The sequence below is a fragment of the Cricetulus griseus genome, chromosome 2 (assembly GCF_003668045.3).
Source record: "Cricetulus griseus strain 17A/GY chromosome 2, alternate assembly CriGri-PICRH-1.0, whole genome shotgun sequence".
Classification (NCBI taxonomy): domain Eukaryota; kingdom Metazoa; phylum Chordata; class Mammalia; order Rodentia; family Cricetidae; genus Cricetulus; species Cricetulus griseus.
This window is the reverse complement of record NC_048595.1, coordinates 404878173-404898757: the sequence shown is the minus strand read 5'-3', so window position 1 is coordinate 404898757 and position 20585 is coordinate 404878173. Positions and strand designations below refer to the sequence as shown.

The 20585-nt window shown below is 37.4% G+C and overlaps 1 protein-coding gene across 1 annotated transcript in view; it reads left to right on the top strand.

Moving 5' to 3' along the window:
• The window catches only part of Tmeff2 (transmembrane protein with EGF like and two follistatin like domains 2), a 255344-nt gene that overhangs the window by 12864 nt on the left and 221895 nt on the right, over nt 1-20585 (top strand). The window contains exon 4 of the mRNA XM_027396870.2: nt 3415-3441. Within this exon, the coding sequence (XP_027252671.1) occupies nt 3415-3441 (27 nt within the window). The remainder of the gene's footprint in view (nt 1-3414; nt 3442-20585) is intronic.

Below are 20585 nucleotides of genomic sequence, written 5' to 3'. Positions count from 1 at the left end.
ATAAAAGTTACAGGAAATGTGCGAGTCAGAGGGCAGTAATCCCTGCAGAAGAGGACCAAAAGGCTAACCTCATAGTAGGGATCAAGACATAGAAAGAACACTAAGAAACAAACTATAAAAATAAATTACTCGGTCATACCAAAAGATAAAACAATGAAGAAAAAATACTTCAGAACTAATGGGACAGAAATAAATGGAACTGTTGGACCTCTAGAAGGTTGTAGTTAACACTAGGCAGGAATAGGAAAAGTCTTGTTTATTCTAGAAGGGCAGCTGACCAGCTTGCACATTACCAGGTGAGGACCAGCAGGGAGGCAGCACTCATAGGAAACAGAACAGGAGCTATGGCTATGGCAAATAGCATCTGGTACATAGTACTTTCTCCCAACCTTTAAGTTCCTGTCAGTCCACAGTCACACTCTTGATTCATTCAAGTCTATTCATGCTAGTCCCAAGTGTGATGCTTTTACTATGAAAATAAATACTTAGCCAAGTAGAAAATTTAATCACAATTGAGGAAGCTGTCCTTACCTCATTTGCATACTTAGATTTCTGCAGGATTTAATTAGTCAGCCAGTTTAGCTGAATGCAGTTTCTGTTGACTAGTGAATCTAAAAGGGTTTTGGTCTGAGCAGTGACGAAGAAACCAGGCCTGATGGCAAATAATAAATTGGGGTTCTGACTTTTCTTCATAACTTTCCCATTTATTTTTAATGTTCTTTGACACTGAGTGGGGGTGGCAGGTTGTGTTCTTTAGAAATAAAAGGCTGAAGAACATATAATTTTATATTTGTTCTGTGTCATTAGAGATGCAAGGCTGTTTTTTATCCAGAATATGGCTTCCTCATAGCCAGTCTCATTGTCAGCTAAACTTCTTGCCTGGCAACAACTGAGTTGTTAAAGAGCCCAGATTCGGGTCCAGTAGTATCAGTCTTTGCTGCGGTGTTTCTGCCCCCTTCCACCTCACAACCTTCTTAGGCTATTTATTTCTGACTTGCCAAGATGACTCATCTTACAACTGAGAAAACATTAAAGTTTCCCACAAGTATTTCATAATGACGCTGTTGACTACAGTGGCCATTTTCCCATCTAGTCCCTTTTCTTCCCTAGCTATTTAATTTGGGTCAAATTAAACATTAATCACATTGACTAAATTATTTCTCTTGAAACTTTAGAAACATATGTGGGAGATAAAAGCCAAAAGGCAATTACTATTTTTTTCTTGACTTTCCCCAGCAATATGTATTTACTCAAAAGCCTAAAGATCAATAAGCAAGATTTTTCTCAACATTTTAATTATCATATTCCAGACAGTGCTCATACATTTAAAGTAAGATATTGTTCACTATACTCATTAAACAGAAGGAATAGGTTTAGGAAAGTGCCTTAAGATTTCCTTTTGTCATTTAGTAGCCTATGGCCCATGAACATGGGCACCTTCTTCTTTCTGTGTATCATATTCAAGTGTGGAGGAAAAACCATCACGTTGGCCAGCCTGATGGAAGTTTCTGATTTTAGTAGGAAATTAGAAATAAACTTCATATACTAAGAACATACTGGCAGAATGTGTTAATCTTGTTATAGTACAGCCTGTGTTTTGGTCCCTTTGAATAAAAGTAATAGTGAAATAACCTTTCAAATTAATTCAAAGTCAATAAAAGTTTTACCTATGAAAGTATGCTCAGAGGAAAATTAGCAAACATTGACCATTTGATCACTATTCTGTCTGAAATAAATAGTGTTATAAATAATGAGTGTTGTTCTAACTGGAGGAATATATTCCTCTCACAGAGAAAAAGACATTAGCCTTTATTAAATATGCTATCATTAAAATGTCAAACCATAGGATTACAATTCTAAATTAATTCTATGTTTATAAAGAAAAAAGTTAGAAATATAGATTTATATTTATTCTCAATAAATTTTACTCAACATATATTGTATAATACATACACACACACACATATATATATGTAATAAATTGTTTCTATCAATTAGCGTGCCTTTGAATATATGTTCAGTCATGGTAGCAGCTAATGAATTAATTGATAGTCTTGTATAACACAGTGATATTTAACACAAATTGCCACAGAGACTTATTGTTCAATAACTGCTCCTCCATGGCAATGTTAGTGCCACAAAAGTAGACATGTTGTATGGCAGCACCCATTTGCCCATAAATGTCAGTTGTGTGGATTTTCATACCCGTGGTCTCTCTATATAGTGTTTCTCAGAAAAACAAGAGGAAGGAATGTTTTATATTAACTAAACTGAACAACAAACACAGATTCATAGAGGAGATGTTGTATGTCTTGAATCTCATGAGATTCCAATGTACAGTAGTAACAACATATCTAGGACTACCAATATTATCATATTACCTATTACTTAGTTTGAACATTAGAAATCCACAATAAAACATATTTAGAATACAAAGAAAATATGCAGAGAGAGGATGATGTCAACATTCAGGGACAGTTAGAAACTCAGTAGTTTTGACCCAGATATTTCTGGAATCTGTGTTGTCAAAAAAAAAAAAAAGTGAATTTTAACTACTTGTAATGACTTGGAAGAGAGAGCAGGAAGAAGCAGAGTAAGAAACTCAACACAGGGCTCTTTTGCTGCCTGCTTCTCTTGGTGTCTGGTCTGTTCCATTGTAAGTACAATCACCTCTACTCATTTAAACACAGTAATTTAGCTATAGACAGATTCCCCAACAAGTGTAGTACTGGCAAACACCTCAGCACACAAAGTACTCCCTCTAAATCTTTTTATCTTTGTTTATGAGCAATTTGCAAAAATACATGTCTTAGTTATATGTTTGTTTGCCATATATACTATTTAATTTTGAAAATATGCTTACAGAAGCATCTCATTTTCTTTCTTTATGTCAGTCTCCAAATTCAGCCTGATCAAAACTAAAACAGTGAGAATTTCACAATCAAGTTTAGGACTTTTCCTAAAGCTGTGTAATACAGGTTTCATAAAAGTTAAGAATTAAAGCTATATTTTATTTATATATCAATAGAATTTTGATTAAATTAAGAAAACTATATATTAACAGGTTAAATATTACCAATTTTTATACCAATGATATTTTATCTTTGAGATAGTAAACAAGCTGATGGTGCAGTTTTGTGATCCTCACACTTGGGAGGTGAAGGCAGGAAGGACTGGAATTTGGGGTCATCTCTACAGAGCAAATTGTGAATCAGTGTTGGTTTTAAAAGTGCCTGGTGGCTGGATAGATGGCTCAGTGGTTAAGAGCACTGACTATTCTTCCAGAGGATCTGGGTTTGAGTCCCAGTTTCCACAAAAGACCCTGTCTCAAATGCAAAACAACCACAACAGCACTCATTGCTTAATATATTATAAAGTGGTTATGAACTCTGTTTTTTTTTTTTTTCTTCCCAGATGCAGGATCAGGATCTGGAGATGGAGGTAAGAGTTGCTCTTTTTCTGTATTTGGACATTTTGATGGATTTCTGTGGATGCTTGTTGATACTAGTTCTAAAGCAGACATCTAGGAGAAACCTAAATTTTGGATGTTAGGAAAGGAAAACTACATGAAAACTTGTTCTCCTAGTTTACTTACTGTGTATGCCATGCCTATTTTTAGTCTATTCATGAACCACACCCATCTCATTCCATCTTGCTCCTTCATGTACTTGCTTGTGTATGAGCTAAGTTTGAAATATGTATGAACAATGCCAAAACTTCAAAATGCAATTGTGGACATGTTTAGCGAGATAGAAGAAATCATGGAGAAAATGCTTAAATATTTGGTTTTCAAATACGTAATATTTCCCTCAATCACCAAGTACTAACATTAATACATAAATGACTTTCTATATCAGAATTTAAGTTTAAGACAAGACATATTAGTTCATAAAAATAAAAAGATAAAAGTTAAGTTAAAGACAAAATTCTCTTATCTTCCTCGATGAAATTAATATAGTTAATTTTAATAAAATGAGATATAGTTTTATTTGTTTTGTTTTGTTTTGTTTGAGACAGAATACACTGTGTAGCTGTGGCAGACTTGGAACTCTGTGGAGACCAGTCTGGCCTTGAAATCACAGAGATCCACCTGCCTCTGCACCCTGAGCTCCGGGATTAAAGACATATATGTTGGGCCCAGCATATCCTTTTGGGCCCAGCCAGCTAAGATGTATGTTTTGATTACTTAATTTTACTTAAAGCATGTAAGAGAGAAGTACAAACTTTACAAGTCCTGCCTGATATGCATACAGCCAAAGACATACTTGATTTTAGATTAAACTTTCCTTGTAAATACCTTAGCTGTTTTTCCAAATGAAATCTCCACTGCCACTTTTACCTACACAAAACAAGTAAAGAACAAAACCCAAGGTATAATTATTAGATTAATAAAGTGAAAATGAATTTGAAACATAAATATTATCAGAATGATTTCTTAGGCTGTGGAAAATAATGATGTTATAACTCTTAGTAAATATAGAAAGTGATGAAGCCAAGTAAAAGAAAACTTTGTGTTCAGGAAGGTAGTGATTCAATGGTGCACACTTTTTCTAGTTTGGGAAACTTAAGTCTTATAGAGAGAAAGGTTTACTGATCCAATAAGCTACACCGGGAGGTCACAGAGCTGCGCATTGGAGCTCGATATTATTCCAGAAGGGCTAAAACCTAGCATCAGTCACAACTCAGATGCAGATCATGTTTGACAGTACAGGGATGTGGATTGCCATTTCTAGTTGCCCCTCCTCCCTAGGTGATGAATATGGTACTCTCAAGAAAGCTTCCTGGAGACTTTGAAAGGGAGTGCTTGGGAGATAAATTAAATCGAAATATGAAAGACAGGAAAAGAGCAATGACTTTAGCAGAAGCATTGCCATTGAAATATGAAGAAATACGTCCAGTTTAAAGTATTGCTTTGGCAGGAAGATGTTTCTGTGAAGAATTCTGTACAGTTTCTAAGCAGTTAGTTTTGTTTGCAGACTGCTCTGGTTCTTACTCTGTTGAGACTGAGCTGTTCCACTGTTCCCCGAAGTCTTGTTCTTTGCAACCAGTTTATAAAGAAAATGAAAATGGTCTACAGAAAACACAATGTCTTCACCATCCAGCTGAGTTTTCACTACAGATTCTCCCTACCTAACATGCATCTTGTCCTGTTTATAAAATAATAACCTATGCTGGCTGTGACAGTACCAATTCCTAGTGTTCATTGGTTGATATTAGCACAGGAAAATGGAAGCCAAGCCAAGCCCAACCTTCATTGTCACTGTTAGATTGAACCATTTTGTTCCTTGTGCTCTCCTGCCATCTGAGGAGAACTGTTTGCTTTTTAAGGAAATCATTTTCCTCTCATGAGTATGACATTGGTTTCACAGTTCATAAGCAGAAGGAAACACCATTGGGAAACACCTTTCTTACCCCAATTTGTTTTTTTTTCCTCCTCTCTCACCCACACGGTCTTTCTCTTTAACTATTCTCTTCAATTATAGCTTCCTTAATAAAAATAATACAAATTCTAAAGCTTAAAAAAAAGCTTCTGTTGTTATTGCTGTTGAGACAGAGTCCCACTCTGTAAAAAATCTGGCCTGGATGGACTCACTAATCAGGCCAGGATACTCTTGAACTTAGAGCATTTCTCCTGTGTCTGCCTCACAAATCTCAAGTACAGACAGGAGCTACCATATGTGACCAAAGTGCTTCAGAAGATATATTTACTTTTAAGAAATAGACATACAACCCTTTGAACCAGTGGTTCTCAACTTTCCTAATGCTGTGACCTTTTAATATAGTTCCTCATGTTGTGACCCACAGCCATGAAATTACTTTCATTGCTACTTCATAACTGTAATTTTGCTACTGTTATGAATCGTAATGTAAGTATTTTTGGAGATAGAGGTTTGCCAAAGGGGTCGAGACCTACAGCTTGAGAACCACTGCTTTGAATTCTGAAGTATAATCTTTGAAATAATAAATGTTCTGGAAATTTTAGCAATATGAATAAAAGTTTTAAATTAGAGACAAAACTGGGATGTTGGCCAGATTGCTTTTTCCCCAGCTTATATGTTATTATATTCTATGGTACTAACACTTATGAATTTTATTTAAACTGTTTATTCTAAGATGCCAAATAGCTTAGTAATTACAATGATAAAGATAAACTCAAGTGCAGATCACATAGCCCTTGAATTGTCAAAACTGGGTTTGGCTTCCTGACTCTAATGCTCTTAGGAGCGACTGCCTTTGTACTAAGAGGTCCTAGGAAGAAGCTTTCAGTGGACCCAGGATCATCCTTTGAATGAACTACATGTGGCTGAACATGCTGTGACTGTTCTAATGTGAATATATAGGAATTGGGTCAACTTTGCAAGTACCTTGGAAGCTTGATGGTTGTGCTTATAATGCCTTATCTAACAAAAGGTTCCTATGACTCTCAAGTGGACTGCATTGATATGACTAGTATGCTCCTACAAGCATTTGCCATGGGTAGCTCCCATAAATAAAATGCTTAAACCCCCAAGGTTAAATTCATTTTTAGAAATTGCATCAGTTTTACCTGTTTTAGATTGGCCTATGTTCTTAAATGGATGAATGTTAGCAAAGAAAATTAGACATGATTATTTTTAGGTAATTTAAGCTTTACTCATCTGCGCTGGGCATAACTGTCATTTACTTTGATTGAGGAAATTTTTTATCCTAAGAAAAATGGATATAATGGTTTTATAACATTGATGTTGTTTGGACACATTTTATGGAAAGTTCAGATCAAACTTTTGAAATCATTCAGTTTGTTAGGAAAATGTGTTTACTGTACCTACAAGGTGATCTTCATTTGATGTTCATCTGTAAAGGGGTCTGCAGAAGAGCTAGGAGTAATTACCCCACATAGTGATGGGTGGTTTTGCCCATTTCAGGCTCTGTATCCTCATCTTCTGGTGTTCAAGAAAACTTACAAAGAAATAACTTTACATTGTTAGTTTTGAATATAAGAGCTATGGAGTTTTGTGCCTGATCAAAAAATGTTTGCAAAGTCATCAGCATCAACATTCCTTCCGAATTGATTTCCCCTTGGAAAAAATTCATGATAAACTATAACTTACTGTTTTGTGTGCCTGAAGGTTATTCGTGGACCACACTCCTAACAACTTGAGAGAGTGACTGAATCTGATTAGCAATTCAAGTGCTTAAATGTATGTATATGGAGATTCAGTGTTGTAAATAAGAAAGTGCTGTGTGGGGGAGGAATCATCACCTCCTATCTACCCACAGACTTCCTTAGGCAACAAATACTGAGGAAGAAAAAGTACTAAAGCAGCCTCCAGCTCAAGATCTCTGGCTGTGTGGGTGCTGGAAGGATGCTTTAGCCTCTGCTTTTCTGCATCTTTAAGCTATATTATAAATACAAATTTTGGACTATTTCCCTTCATTCCTTTTTAAAGTACTTTTGTATTGTTTACATTCTCACTAAATTCCTAAAGATAAAAGGTTCATTCATAAATGAAACTGTATCTTTTTTTTTTTTTTTTTTTTTTTTAGTTTTTGAGACAAGGTTTCTCTCATAGCCCTAGCGACCCTGTAGAGCAGGCTGGCCTGGAACTCACAGAGACCCACCATCCAACTGCCTCTGCTTCTTGGGGTGCTGGGATTAAAGGTGTGCACCACCACCACTGCCCTGAAATCTATATGTTAACATTTAAAATATTTGCAAATGTGCTGTCCCGTTTTACATGAGGTCAGATTCACAATCAGCTTCTAATGTCATCTTCTGAGAGGTCTGCAGTATTTGTGGAATTAAATATGTATCCGAGATACATGCTATGGATACAATGGTACATTGTTATCTTGTGAGAACAAGGAAGCACGTAGCCAACATACACACTTTAGAGCTCTACATTTCTAGGAAAATTTCTTGAGAGGAAGTTTTCTTATATTTAAGCCAGCTTCAAGCTTGTGATCCTCCTGCTTCAGCCTCCTTTTCTGATATTACAGGAACATATTACAGTAGCCTGCATCTGAGAGAATTTTTAAGTAGATTAATATTACAAATGAACAGTAGCAAGTTCAATTTATATCTGGTATTTTTATAATTCATATGAATTTCAAAGTAATAAATATTATGTTAACTTTAAAGCAGAGTTCCAATTCATATTTTGTTTTTACTTAATAAAAACTCCCCCAGGATTTCAATAATTAAAATATTTACTTTATGCACAATTTGGCACAAACAGGAAGGAATTACATTGTAACAAAATATAAATCTCAGCTACTACTGCTGACAAAGTGGGTTGATAAAGAACAGGTGTACTGCTCTAAGAAGTTTGAGAACTCGAAAGTTGCTGTTCTTTTCTCTTTCGTTCTCATGTGAATTGTTTGATTTGACATCTAGTATCACCTAAGCTCTGTGGCAAGATTTCTGGCATCTGGGATGCCAATCATGACCATTTTATTATGCTCATGGAGATTACATATTAATTCTCCTCTCAGCACACAATGGGAAAAGTTATGATGCTGATTATAAAAGGGAATAATCCCCTGCAGAAGTAAAGTGTTAAATATACCAGAGATAAAGGAAATGAATATTCATTTCATAAAATGCTTTTATGTAAGAGTTAAGTAATTTTCTCTTCCATGTTGCTATACTCCTCCCTGGTCTCAACAGCATTTTTGTGCCTTCTTCAGTTATTCTAACAGCCAAGTCTGGCAAACACAATCTACTCCACAAAGATTTCCCCCCATTGGGTTCACACTGCAGCCAAAGTCTAACTAATGGTAAGCAGCTCCAGCCAAAAGAGTGATTTGATAAAGAATTCCAGCAGTTGCACAAAGTCTGAGGTCTTCCAAGGCAATTCAAACAGGGAGTAACAGGAACCATCCTTTATCTCCCACACCCAAGGGCCCATCTTCTGCCTAGACATCGGCATGTAGCCATCTAAACCCCAATTGGAATCTTGACTTGTATGGCTCAAGATCCATCTTTCTTTTTCTTAACCTCAAAAACAAACAATATGGAGATAGAATAAGGAAACAGAAGCAGAATTAGTGAGGAAGATGTAATGTATGGCAACACTGGAAAAATGTAAGAAGCAGACAGAAAGAGAAACAATGAAAATGGTGGAAAGGCGAATGGAAGAGGGAGAAGCCTCAGCTCTGAGTATTGCTTCAGAGTAGTTTGCTTTCACACGTGAGTATCATACAAATAAAAGTCATTTTTCTTACAATAGAGCAGTGAAGGTTTCTGAATGTCTATATTGCCTGAGAAAGTGAAATCAACACTACAAACTTTTCCAGGAGATCCAGTTGGGCTTATAAAAACTACAGGGGAAAAAATGTTTATGATCTTGTGTAGTGTGGAAGAATCCAGTATCCAGAGAATTTCAGTTTAGATCCTTAATTGGCTAGAATGATACCTATTTAAGATTTCTTTTGTACTTTCAGTCTCCTTGGAGAGTAATTCATCTTATTGTTTAAACAGGCTCATACCACTTAGGCAAAGATGATCACAAATAAACTAAAGCAATGAACTTTGAACTCTGTGAAATTAGAAATGGAGTTACAGGAATTTCTGCTACCTTTTGCTCCATTTCCTATTTTCCCTGAGAACATAATTTCTATGCAGAGTTTAATCAGAATAACTTGAATTGCTTAATTAGTAGACTTAGGTCCATGACTTAAAATGTTGTTGGCTGGGCTAGGCTTGACAGTACATGCTTGTAATCCTAGCACTCTGGAAATCTGAGAAAGGAGGACCAACAGGACTACACAGCATGTTCTAGGTCAGTTTAGTCTATTTAGCAAGGCTCTATTTCAAAATACAAAACAACTACAATAACAATAGTATTAATTCCTTGGAAATAATGTTACTCCAATACAGTTTCCTCTATTGAGCAAGATAGTCAGCTCTGCACATAGAAGGAAACCACAGGAATTATATACAGGATAGATGTGAAACACCCAGAGAAACTATGATTATACAAGATATGGAAGAAACAAAGCATAAAAATGTCAAAAATAATTGTTCTTAAATTGAAGTGGATAGCATATTGCCTCTACTGAAAACCAAATTAAAATGTGGAAGGGACATCAACATGGGCTAGTCAATATAATTAAAAGAAAATATTCCCTTTAGGACTGTAAGCATTGCTATATTTCTAAAAGAGTAAGAAGTTTTTAGAAACAAAGTGTTTTAGAGCAGGTAGAAAATTGTACTCCAGTTCTTACCAATGTCCAAATATGAATTAGCTAAATTGGTAAGCATACTTACATAATTACTTGAAAATGTTTTACGGCTTAAAGAGATCACCATCATAACATTAATTTATTTAGACACAACAAGAGCCTTTGAATGTGTGAATGAAGATAAGAATGGCCATCTTAACCATACCCCATATACAGTAACTATGGTAACTAACCCAGTCCTCAAATTTCAAGAAGCAAGGAAACTGTAGACTCCAGGGTTAGTCTACCTCTCAAAGCAGTTGCTTGAAATAACTTATGCAAGACCTCATTTTCTGTGTTTACATGAATTATAAGTTCTCCCAAAATTCTTAGGAAAATTTATTATCCAATTTTTTATACTCTTCCATTATCACTTTTCCTCTGAAATCACATGTTCTGTTCAATGCAGAACACAAAACGTGGATTTATGTTGCTGTCTGTTACCCATGTTGTACTCTTACTTCAAGGCATATGACTGGTATCCATTCTCTATTCCCATTTGTTCTCTATCTCATTCTTCTTCTAAAATTTTTCTCTCTACGCTATTTGTTATCTTTTACATTTTTGACAAAATCCGTGCCATGAAGATGAGCATAACATGGCAAGACAGCAGTCCATAGCACAACTGCAAGACCTCAAGGCTGTGGGGACTGGACCCTGACCTTTCACTTTCCAGCTATCCCACTCTGAGCTGAGACCAATTTCTTCGTCTGTGATTGGTAGGGTACCTTGAGGTTAAAATTTCTGTGCATGAAGTTTAGTGAATGATGACCCAGAATAATAGTGTTTATAAGAAGGAAAGAAGTGAGGATAGGAAGAGAAAGACTTTGAATTGGTGCAGTGGATAAAAGCCAGAGCACAGTGAACCTGAGTTCCAGAGATGAGAGGGCTTTGCAAATTGTCCTCAGTTGGGAAGATGTGAATGGGCCTTTGTATCCCACTATTGATCACCTCTCACATGGGACTCACCAAAGGTAGAATAAGTTATACCAGTTGGTTTTCTTTGACAACATATCTAGCAGAAAAAGGGACTTAGCTGTGAGCTGTCCGAGTATAACACTACCAAGGAAAAGGAGGAAAGGTTTGGATGTGATATAACAATATCCATTACTAATCTGGTGGGAAACAAATAAAACCCAAAATTCCTACCCATTTGGAACTTATTTAATGTGAAAAAACAAAAAATAGTAAGCAAATATACAAGGACGAATACAACAGTTCATGATTGCTGTGCAGGATGGGAGGACAGTGGTAATGGAAGTGAGGGCATTGCTCATTTCTTGGATAATTAAGAAGGCCTGAGGCGGCATAAAAGACTGGAGTAGCAAAGTTTGTTGATAAGCAATGGAAAGGTGTACAAGGACATTCAGTGTCTGGAATATTCTAGAGTCAAGGCCGTCAGTAGATGACTAACATGAGAAGAAGCTATTTGGTTGACAACATACAGTCCAAAAGAAGTTCATCTTACAGAAGTTGAGGCTCTAGAATGGACTGATGGTTGAAAGGGCAATTAGCTCCATTCTCCAGGCATTAATACACTGTGTTGAGGTTATGCAGGAGGTGGAAAGACGAGTGCAATTAAATGATAAATATAAGGTCTGGAGAGATGGCTCAACAGTTAAGAGTGCTTGATACTCTTGAAAAGGACCCAGAAGCCTGGTTACTAGCACCATTTTGCTCACAGTTCTAATTCCACCACTGTTGTCTGGCTTTTGTGTCCCCCCCCCACACACACATATCCTGTGGTCTGGTTGTGGTTCTTCAGACTCTGGAGGACTCTGTGTCTGTCCTAGAATACTCATCTGCTACTCTTCTGATGAATACTGTCTTTAGTGACTAAAGCCCACTAGATTTTGCTGTCATCAAATGTTTTTTTTTATTGGTGGTTTTATTTAAGATTCAGTTTTTTCAGACTTGATAGTTTTAAACAAGCAGAAAATTCTCTTATTTCCAGACACCCTTTAAGCAAAGGGATGTCCCTGAATGCTGCAGTGCATGGCCAATTGCATTGACTTGGTTTCACATTTGGATTGGAAAATGTAACTTTTCTTCAGTGTACTAAATGTATGTACATATTGTACCATATGATTTCCAATGTGTACTTAACACAGAACAATTTCATTTTCTCTGGCAAATTACATACTTGCTATAGCTGAGGGAGTCTAAAAGAAACCCAGGATTAAACAGAAAACAATGTATTCAAATGATGTTAGCATCCTTCAACAAGCGAAGCCTAAAGAATTATATCAGTGCTCCTCAGTGGACTGGTTCTGGAAACAAATAAAAACCCAAACCTTGTCACTGTGGATATGCTGCTGGTTTCTCCTGGAGAAGAATAAAAGAATAGTTAGCTACGTATTTGTATAATATTGTCTCTATACTCTAAGAAAGTGTTCTGTAGACCATTTATTTCAACCAGGCCCATTCCTGCCTAACTAAATCACATTGTTTAGAATGCAACTTTTCTCTCTTTTTTCTTTTTTTTTAAAAATTTTTTACTTTTACTCATATTTTAGAACATGACTAATTGTGGTGCTGTTTTACCATTTTCTTCTTTTGGTGAAGGTGGCAGACAAGATCTCTGGTCAGCACTATCAGTTAGAAGGGCCAGTCACTTCTATATCTCCACAAAATGGTGATCTGTGGGCTGAATTGGTTCTGGCTCTGCTGGGAGATTTTACCTGGTCATGTGAACACTGAGAATGAGTGAGCTTCCATTCCCAGACAATGACTGTCCTCTTCAAAGACTGACTCACAAAGCAAAACCAGTCCTTCAGCACATTTGACTGTAAAACACCCCAGTTCTGACTATTTGCAGTGTAGTATGTGGCCTAATCCTCAAGAGCTGCAGCGTTTTACAATGTTCAAGGATTTTGTTCAGTTACTCAAAAGACAACTATCACTGTTTGCATGGGGTTGTCTTTGAAAGTAGGTTTTATTTTTAAATATAATTAAACAGAAACACAGCTGGCAGTTAAAGAAAAAGAATCACTAGTAGAGTTATTTTACAACATCTTAAATAAGGGGATGACATTAAATACTTATATCCTAGAAGCTCATGCTCACACTCCTTTTAAGGCAAGTCTGCCCAGCCACATCCAGGCATCAATTCCAGAACCCCCTCCCCCTGGCCTTTCATTAAGAGTGGTCCCTTATGCCAGGATCTAGTTTGAAATAGGATGGTGGCAGATATATACAGCAAGCTCAGTGTTATATATTAGCACACTGTGAATCTTCTGTTGTGAGTTCTCAGATCTGTGACATGTCTCCAGACCCTCCACCATTCTCCTGCCATAGACCTTTGTCAGGCATCTCTTGTCTGCAACACTGGAAAGAGCTTCTTCAACTGAGTGTCTGCTACCAGACATACTATCCCAAAACATTTCTTCCAGCACACTCAGAATATGTGTAGAAAATACTCACCTAAGTATATTATTCTCTTACATAAGACTCAGAAATGACTGTCCATCCTCTTTAGACTAAAACTCAATCATCCTTTTAGGTTATGCAATGACCTCAACATCAGTCCAGTTTCTGCCTCTCCAACCTCAACACTCATCTTTTTCACTTTAGGCTTGGCTCATCAGTGTGTTCCTTTTCATTGATGGGAAACAGAATCAATTGATTTCATTCTATGTCTCATTGATGCGCTCCTTCCTCTTTTACAAATTCTTAAGTATTTGACTAAATTTCACTCATATTCCAAAATAAGTTGCGGATTAAGGGGGTATCTGGGATTTCCATGGACTCTTATCAAGGGATAGGTATCTTACCAGACTTCCAGGGACCTTTTTAAGAGGTTTCTTTGAACTTGAAGAACAAAGGCCAAAATACTGGCTCTTCACAGAGCCTGATACCATGATGTGGACTTGTTAACCTGTGATCCACTTCAGTTTCCTACAAGTGGTGTGTGGAGGAAAAATAAAAGAAGTTTTTCTAGGACTCTAGTTAGTTAGTTTGGAGGTAATTGAGATGATTTTACCCTATGTGAACACTTTATTACATAGCCAAATTACTTATTAAAATACCAAATGGTTTTGGCCAAAAATTTAGTATCAACTTGATGCTTTCATTTACTTTGGCATTGAATCTGTGGTGAGTAGGACTGTCTTCTGGGTTTCCACAGAACTACAATGATTGCCTTACGTGGATGTACTTTGGCGACCAAATAATATTACTTAGTAAATGAGGCATCAGATATTACTTATGTCCAGACAGTCTCTCCATTTAGAAAAAAGAAAGTGTAGCACTCTGTGAGATTCTGCTTTAAGTTACAAAATAAGCAAAGATATTTACAGAGGGAGAGTGGAGTCCCTGCATGATGGCAGTGAGATTCTAGTACAAATTATTTTAGAGTAAGTCATGGCATCATCATCAACCTGCAAGTAAAGACTATCAGCAGAGCCTGAGAGAATGGTGCCTGTACTGGAGTAGTTTTTGATGAATGTAAGGGACACGTGACTGCTGCAGAGCAGTGGTCAATCAGAACAGCTGTAATGAATCGATATCCGTGTAAATAAAAAGGGTCACATTGCTATCTGTGGCTCTTAGTGTAGAGGGACAGGCACACAGAGAGAACATCTATCGTTGATCCTCAGTCTTCTGATGCTTTGTCCACTAACTTCAAGTTGAAGCCCATTCCCCTTCCTCATGCTTTTCTCCCCCTCAGTCTCCCTGCACCATGTAAATAAGTGGAACATGGTTGGAAAAGTGCTCAGGTGTAAAAGATACCTGTGAAGGGTAAAAAAAGCAAAGTTTGAAGAAAGAATGCTACAGCATAGGACTTTCCAACACAAAATGCCACGAGGAGAAAACAGTGTGCTCAATATTTTGTAGAAGAGTTACAGTGTTCAAAAAGGTAGATTTTAGGTTGTTTCAGAGTTGAGACACTATATTAGTTTTATACACTTTGACTCATGATGTTTCTTTCCATATTAACAACAAAATACTTACTTACTCACTTACTTTAATGCATTTCTCCATTTGATTGTTGCTCTGCTAGCAGTCCCTAAGTTTTAAGAGCAACAATATGCTCTCCATATAGATCTGCATTCTAATTTTCTACCACACACACACACTTTGCCATTCATAAGAAATAGCATTTGATATTGGCCAATGTATATTTCATTAGGAAGCATAGGTTTTATTATTACCAGACAAAGCAGTCAAAATCAATAATCTAGTGTACAGAGTGAGTCTAGCTAGACAACTTCCCCTAACCAGGCAATTCAAAGAGTTTTCTGGGGGCCATAAAAACTGTTGGGCACTGTTCTGTCACAGGCTGTCCACATAAGTGAGGGTGAAGAATGCTGATGTTGTGACTCCTGAGGAGTCACAAATAGGTGGTTAACTGCTTGCAGTTGGCCTGGAATATTTACACTCTTAGCACTGATAATTCTGCTACAGGGAGGAAACATGACTGATCACCTTATGTCTTACTTCCATATGTAAGCCTGAGAGGTCTCACAGAAATGATGCTGTATTTAGTGTAAGCACCCACCTCCTGTGTGTGTGTGTGTGTGTGTGTGTGTGTGTGTGTGTGCATGTATGTGGGTATGTGCATGTATGTGTGTATTAACAAAATATGAACTTGTTATTTTTAGTGTTTAAAAAAATCCGTATGTTATTTTAATCCCTAAACCCCTAACTCCTCTCAGATATTCATTACCTTCCTACCCACCCCACCCAGCTTCATGTTCTTTCTCTCTATGGTTCAAAAGATACTACTAAACAAAAACAAGCAAACAAACAAAAACCAAACTTATTCATTTTTTAAAAAAAAAGATGAACAGGGAATTTATTTGCAAGATTTTTCTCCCTCACAGCCAGGTACATCTCCATGAAAGAGAGACAAAGCAAAATGTTTTTCTCCCCTGAGGTGTATCCCTGGGATGCAGTCCCAGGAAGGACTTGGTGTGGTTTGGGATTTTGAAGGGGATATTTTGAATTTTGTAGACAGTATATGAGAACAGAGAATGCAGATTTTGGAGGCTCTCGTGTTTGACAATTCTCCTGAGTAACAAGGGTATAAAATGCTGCATAGCCTAAGGACCATTGAGAAGAGGACCAGCAAGGGACTAGAGTCATACTAATCTGTGCTTCTTATGTGTACATAGAAATATTTTTCTTTCTCCTAAATAGTTTTCCAATAGACTACTTTTTTCATTGAATTTTTTTTTTCACACAGTATTTCTCATCATGGCTTTACCTCCCCCAACTCCTCCCAGAACCTCTCCACCTCCCCATCCACCAAATTCCATGCCTTCTTTCTCTCTTTCTTTAGAAAACAAAATCAAACAAAGAAACCAGAGTAAAAAAGGAAAAGAACAGAGTGAAAGCATAAGAAATACACACATAAGCAAAACTCATAAAAACATGACATTGTGAAGTATAACATACAGGCAAAAGACCTGTATGGAAAAATAAAAACAAAAACAAACAATCAAAAACCTCAAACAAGGTGATATGAAGGCAAAAAGACTTTCAAAAGTACTATTGAATTCATTTTACATTCATTGGTCATCTACTGCTGGGTGTGGAGCCTATCCTTAAGTGTGGCTAAAATTCCCAGTGAGACTCCATTGAAGAAAACTAATTTTTCTTTTGCAAGCAAGTATCAATTGGAGCAGCTTCTTGGTAAAGGATAGGAGCTCTTTCCACTTCCCCTTCTGAGCCCCGGGGCCCCATCTGGCTTGAACCTGTGCATTCGGTCTCTGTGGATTCATATGTTTAAGCTCCGCATGATAGTACAGGGCTGAAATCCTAGCATTCTGGGAAATGACACTGGAGGACCTCATTTCTGAGAGCAGTGTAGGATATACAGAGAGACCTTGTTTGAATAAACAATAAATAAAGGGAACTGGTAATCGATGGTGCACACTCTGGAAGACACTACCCCCACTCCAACCATTTGTTTTCTGGCTGCTGTGTTCTGAATCGAGGCCTCCCTGCCACACTGGGTGCAGAGCATGTCTCTGCCACACCGGGTTGCAGAGCTTGCAGAGACATGAGTGAACAACTCTGGCTCCTTAGAGTACCACTTACTCTTCACACTGGAGGTATTTTAAGTCTAGAGCTTGAAATTTAATATCTCCACAGAAATATTTTTACAACAGAAAGAATTCTTTCTCCAGAGCTTTCACAAATATTTACCTGTCTTTGTTCAGATTTGTGGGGCAAATCTCCTCTGATGATTCTGTAGAAATAAGATCTAAGGGTGAGGGGAGAGTAATATGAGCAAGTAGAAGGATAAAGTAGGTGACAAACATTTTGCATTTTTGCAAAAATTCATATTTGGACCCATTTACTTGCATGCAACCTACTTGTAATTTTTATTTTTAACTCTCTAGCCAACAACCAAAAACTTCACCTGACGAAACACACTAAAAACACTCCCTGTTGCATCATGAAAAGAGAGGCCAGTGTCTTTACCAGTGAAGCAGTTACAAACAATGAGACCCATGACATTGTGTACCAAAGGACTGAACAACAGAACTTATGCAAGAGCATCTGTTCAAATTGTATTTGTATCAGAACTTGCATCTATCTATCTGTCTATCTATCTATCTATCTATCTATGGTATGTATGTGTTCCTGTGCTTGTGTATGTGGCACCCCAAGACCAACATCAGGCATCTTCTTCAGTTGCCCCCTGCTTCAATTTTTCAGACAATCACTGAACTTGGAGCTTGCCAATTCACCTACCGTGCCCTGGGCACAAAGGCTCTAGAGTCCACCTGTCTCTGCTTCTCTAGATATGAGTGCTTGGGAATGAGCTCAGGGACCTGTCCCTTTAGTAACTGAGCCCTATCTCCAGCTCCAAGACCCTCCCTCCAAACTTGGATATATTTTCATTATAGTTTATCTCTAAATATCTTGGAATTAAAAACTGGTATTTCTAACAGCCTCACCATATGGAATATATTGATTGTCTTTTGACAAAAATTCTAATTTTTGTCTGGGACAATGCCATATGAAAGAAAAATACAATGGTTGCTTAATACTTCATGAAGTTATTTCAAGGGCAAAAGAATGAATGGAAAATTGCTCCCAATAGTATTTAGGCATGTTACTTTCAGATTGGTCAAATGAAAACACTGGGAAAAACAAAAATACTGAGACGTTACTGTTGTGGTCTTACTATTTATAGTCACATAGTAAATAGTTGATATGACTCCAGGGAACATACATTATCTCCATTTTCAATTGTGAAAAGAAGGAGAACAAATACATTATCATATATTATTAAGGACAAAGTCAGCAAATATACACCCATCCTCTTGGGACTCCAAAATTTTCCTTTTCTTCATTACTTCACGTGTAAATTGTCATAAGTTTAACATAGGTGACTAAAAATAGAAGGCTATAATCTTTTGTATTAAGCTATATTAATGTGATTGAGAGTAATTCATTACTGTTGTCCATAAGATTTTTATAAATCATCAAATTTATGTGATATGAGTTGGATATAAGAATCTGTGGGAGTGTACACACACACACACACACACACACACACACACACACACACAGGATCTCTTTTCATTCTGAACATCTAATCTGGTAAAGTTATTCATTGTGAAATACTATTATTCTGTTATTATTTGTATTTTCTTTGTACTGGTAACATTGGCTATGTCATACTTTGTGCTACCCAAGTTGAAGAGACAAAATAATGAGTAGAAATATTTTGGAGAGTGATAATTGCTTTTCAGAAAGTACAGAAGGTGCTAGAAGACAAAGCCTCTGGCCTGTGAAAGGAATAAAATGTCAGTTTTATTATGAGAAATATCAAAGGCAGATGGAGGTATAGAGACAGGATGCTTGGGACAAAAGCCATGTCTCTAGTCTCTACATGTAGTCATGTGAGCTCAATGGCCCACCTCCTGGAATCTTGGGCATTTGGGAACTTAGTTCCTAGTTGGTGGTGCTGACTGGGGAGGCTGAGGAGGTATGTCCTTGTTGGAAAAGGTGTGTCACTGGAAGAGGACTTTAAGAGGTTTTGATTTGTGTTGCTATATGTCTTTTACACAATGTATCTTGACCCCATTCATTTTGTCCCTTTGCATCTGCCCTCTGCCCCTGTAACACCCATAATAAAACAAAATTTAAGAGAAAAAAAAAGAAAAAAGAAAAAGGGACATTATGGAACCTGCAGTGTGACACAGTAAGTCACACTGTAGACCCCTTTCTCCACCATCTTTACTTGCAAATGTTCATTGAAAGACTCATTGGTCTGATAGAGGCCTCTGGTTTCTCCTACACTATAGATGCAGGCTCCTCAATAGGTTTCTTCCAGGGTATCCTTTTATTGCCCAGTGTTGTGGAGATCCTGCAGTTTTGGGTCTGTGGGTCAACTTCCTCAATTTACTCCAGCAGGTCATAGATGGTGTGGATGTTGGGGCGGGCTAAGCCATAACTCTGGATCTGGATCTGGGCAGCTGTAAGCTTGGACTTTGAGAGTTTATTGACTGGTGCCCATTTGGGGCCTGCTTGTCATTCAAGATGTAAGTTCTTGGTTCCAAACTCCAGCTACCATGCTGTTATCAGGGACTCTTTTCCTTCTGGAAATGTAAATCCAAATAAACTCCCTTCTGAACATTGCCTTGGTCACAGTGTCTTATCCTGGTAATAGAAAAGTAACTAAGACACCATGCAAGATGCCAGTGAAATCCTGAGACAGGCGGGTACAGCACCTGCAGCAATTGAACAAACAGTATTCAGTTGAGTGGAGAAGTGGAGAGAAATTAGTACTTTGATCAGGGTCATAGAAAAAGCTCGAAGGGCAATCTCTTTTATGTGTGTCAAAGATTGTTCCAGCCTCCATGTAGAGAATGAATTGTATGTGAGGCAATAGTAGAAACAAGACACCAGTGCAAAGATGGTCACAGTGGAAGAGGGCAGGCTGACCCTGGCCAACTAGAGGATTGGCAAAAGGGCCAGGAGGAGATAACAGAGAAATTACTTTCCATTCATGTATTTGACAGTATGGGTGTGGACAGGTGTTATTTGCCAAAGTGATGAAGTATATGGGGGCAGAAGCAGGAGGATCTTCAAGTCATCATCTATGGCTGAGTAAAGAGTTCAGCCCAGCCTCGGTGTAAGAGGCTTTGTCTCAAAACCACAACAACAAAAAAAAGTATTTGGAAAAGTGTAAGGAGAAAGATAATAATCTCATCTCATCATACATGCCCCAAATCCTCCACACACGTTCTACATAAACCAACATGTAGGTTGGTTTAGTTTTAAAACACAAACATGCTTCATAAAGAACATTGTTTAAGAGCCACAGCCACGTGCTGAGCCCATTATATTCATTGAAGGCAATTTTCTCAGGCTTCAGAGGCAAACAGGTTGATGTGCTTGGGAGTTTTCAGTTGGTT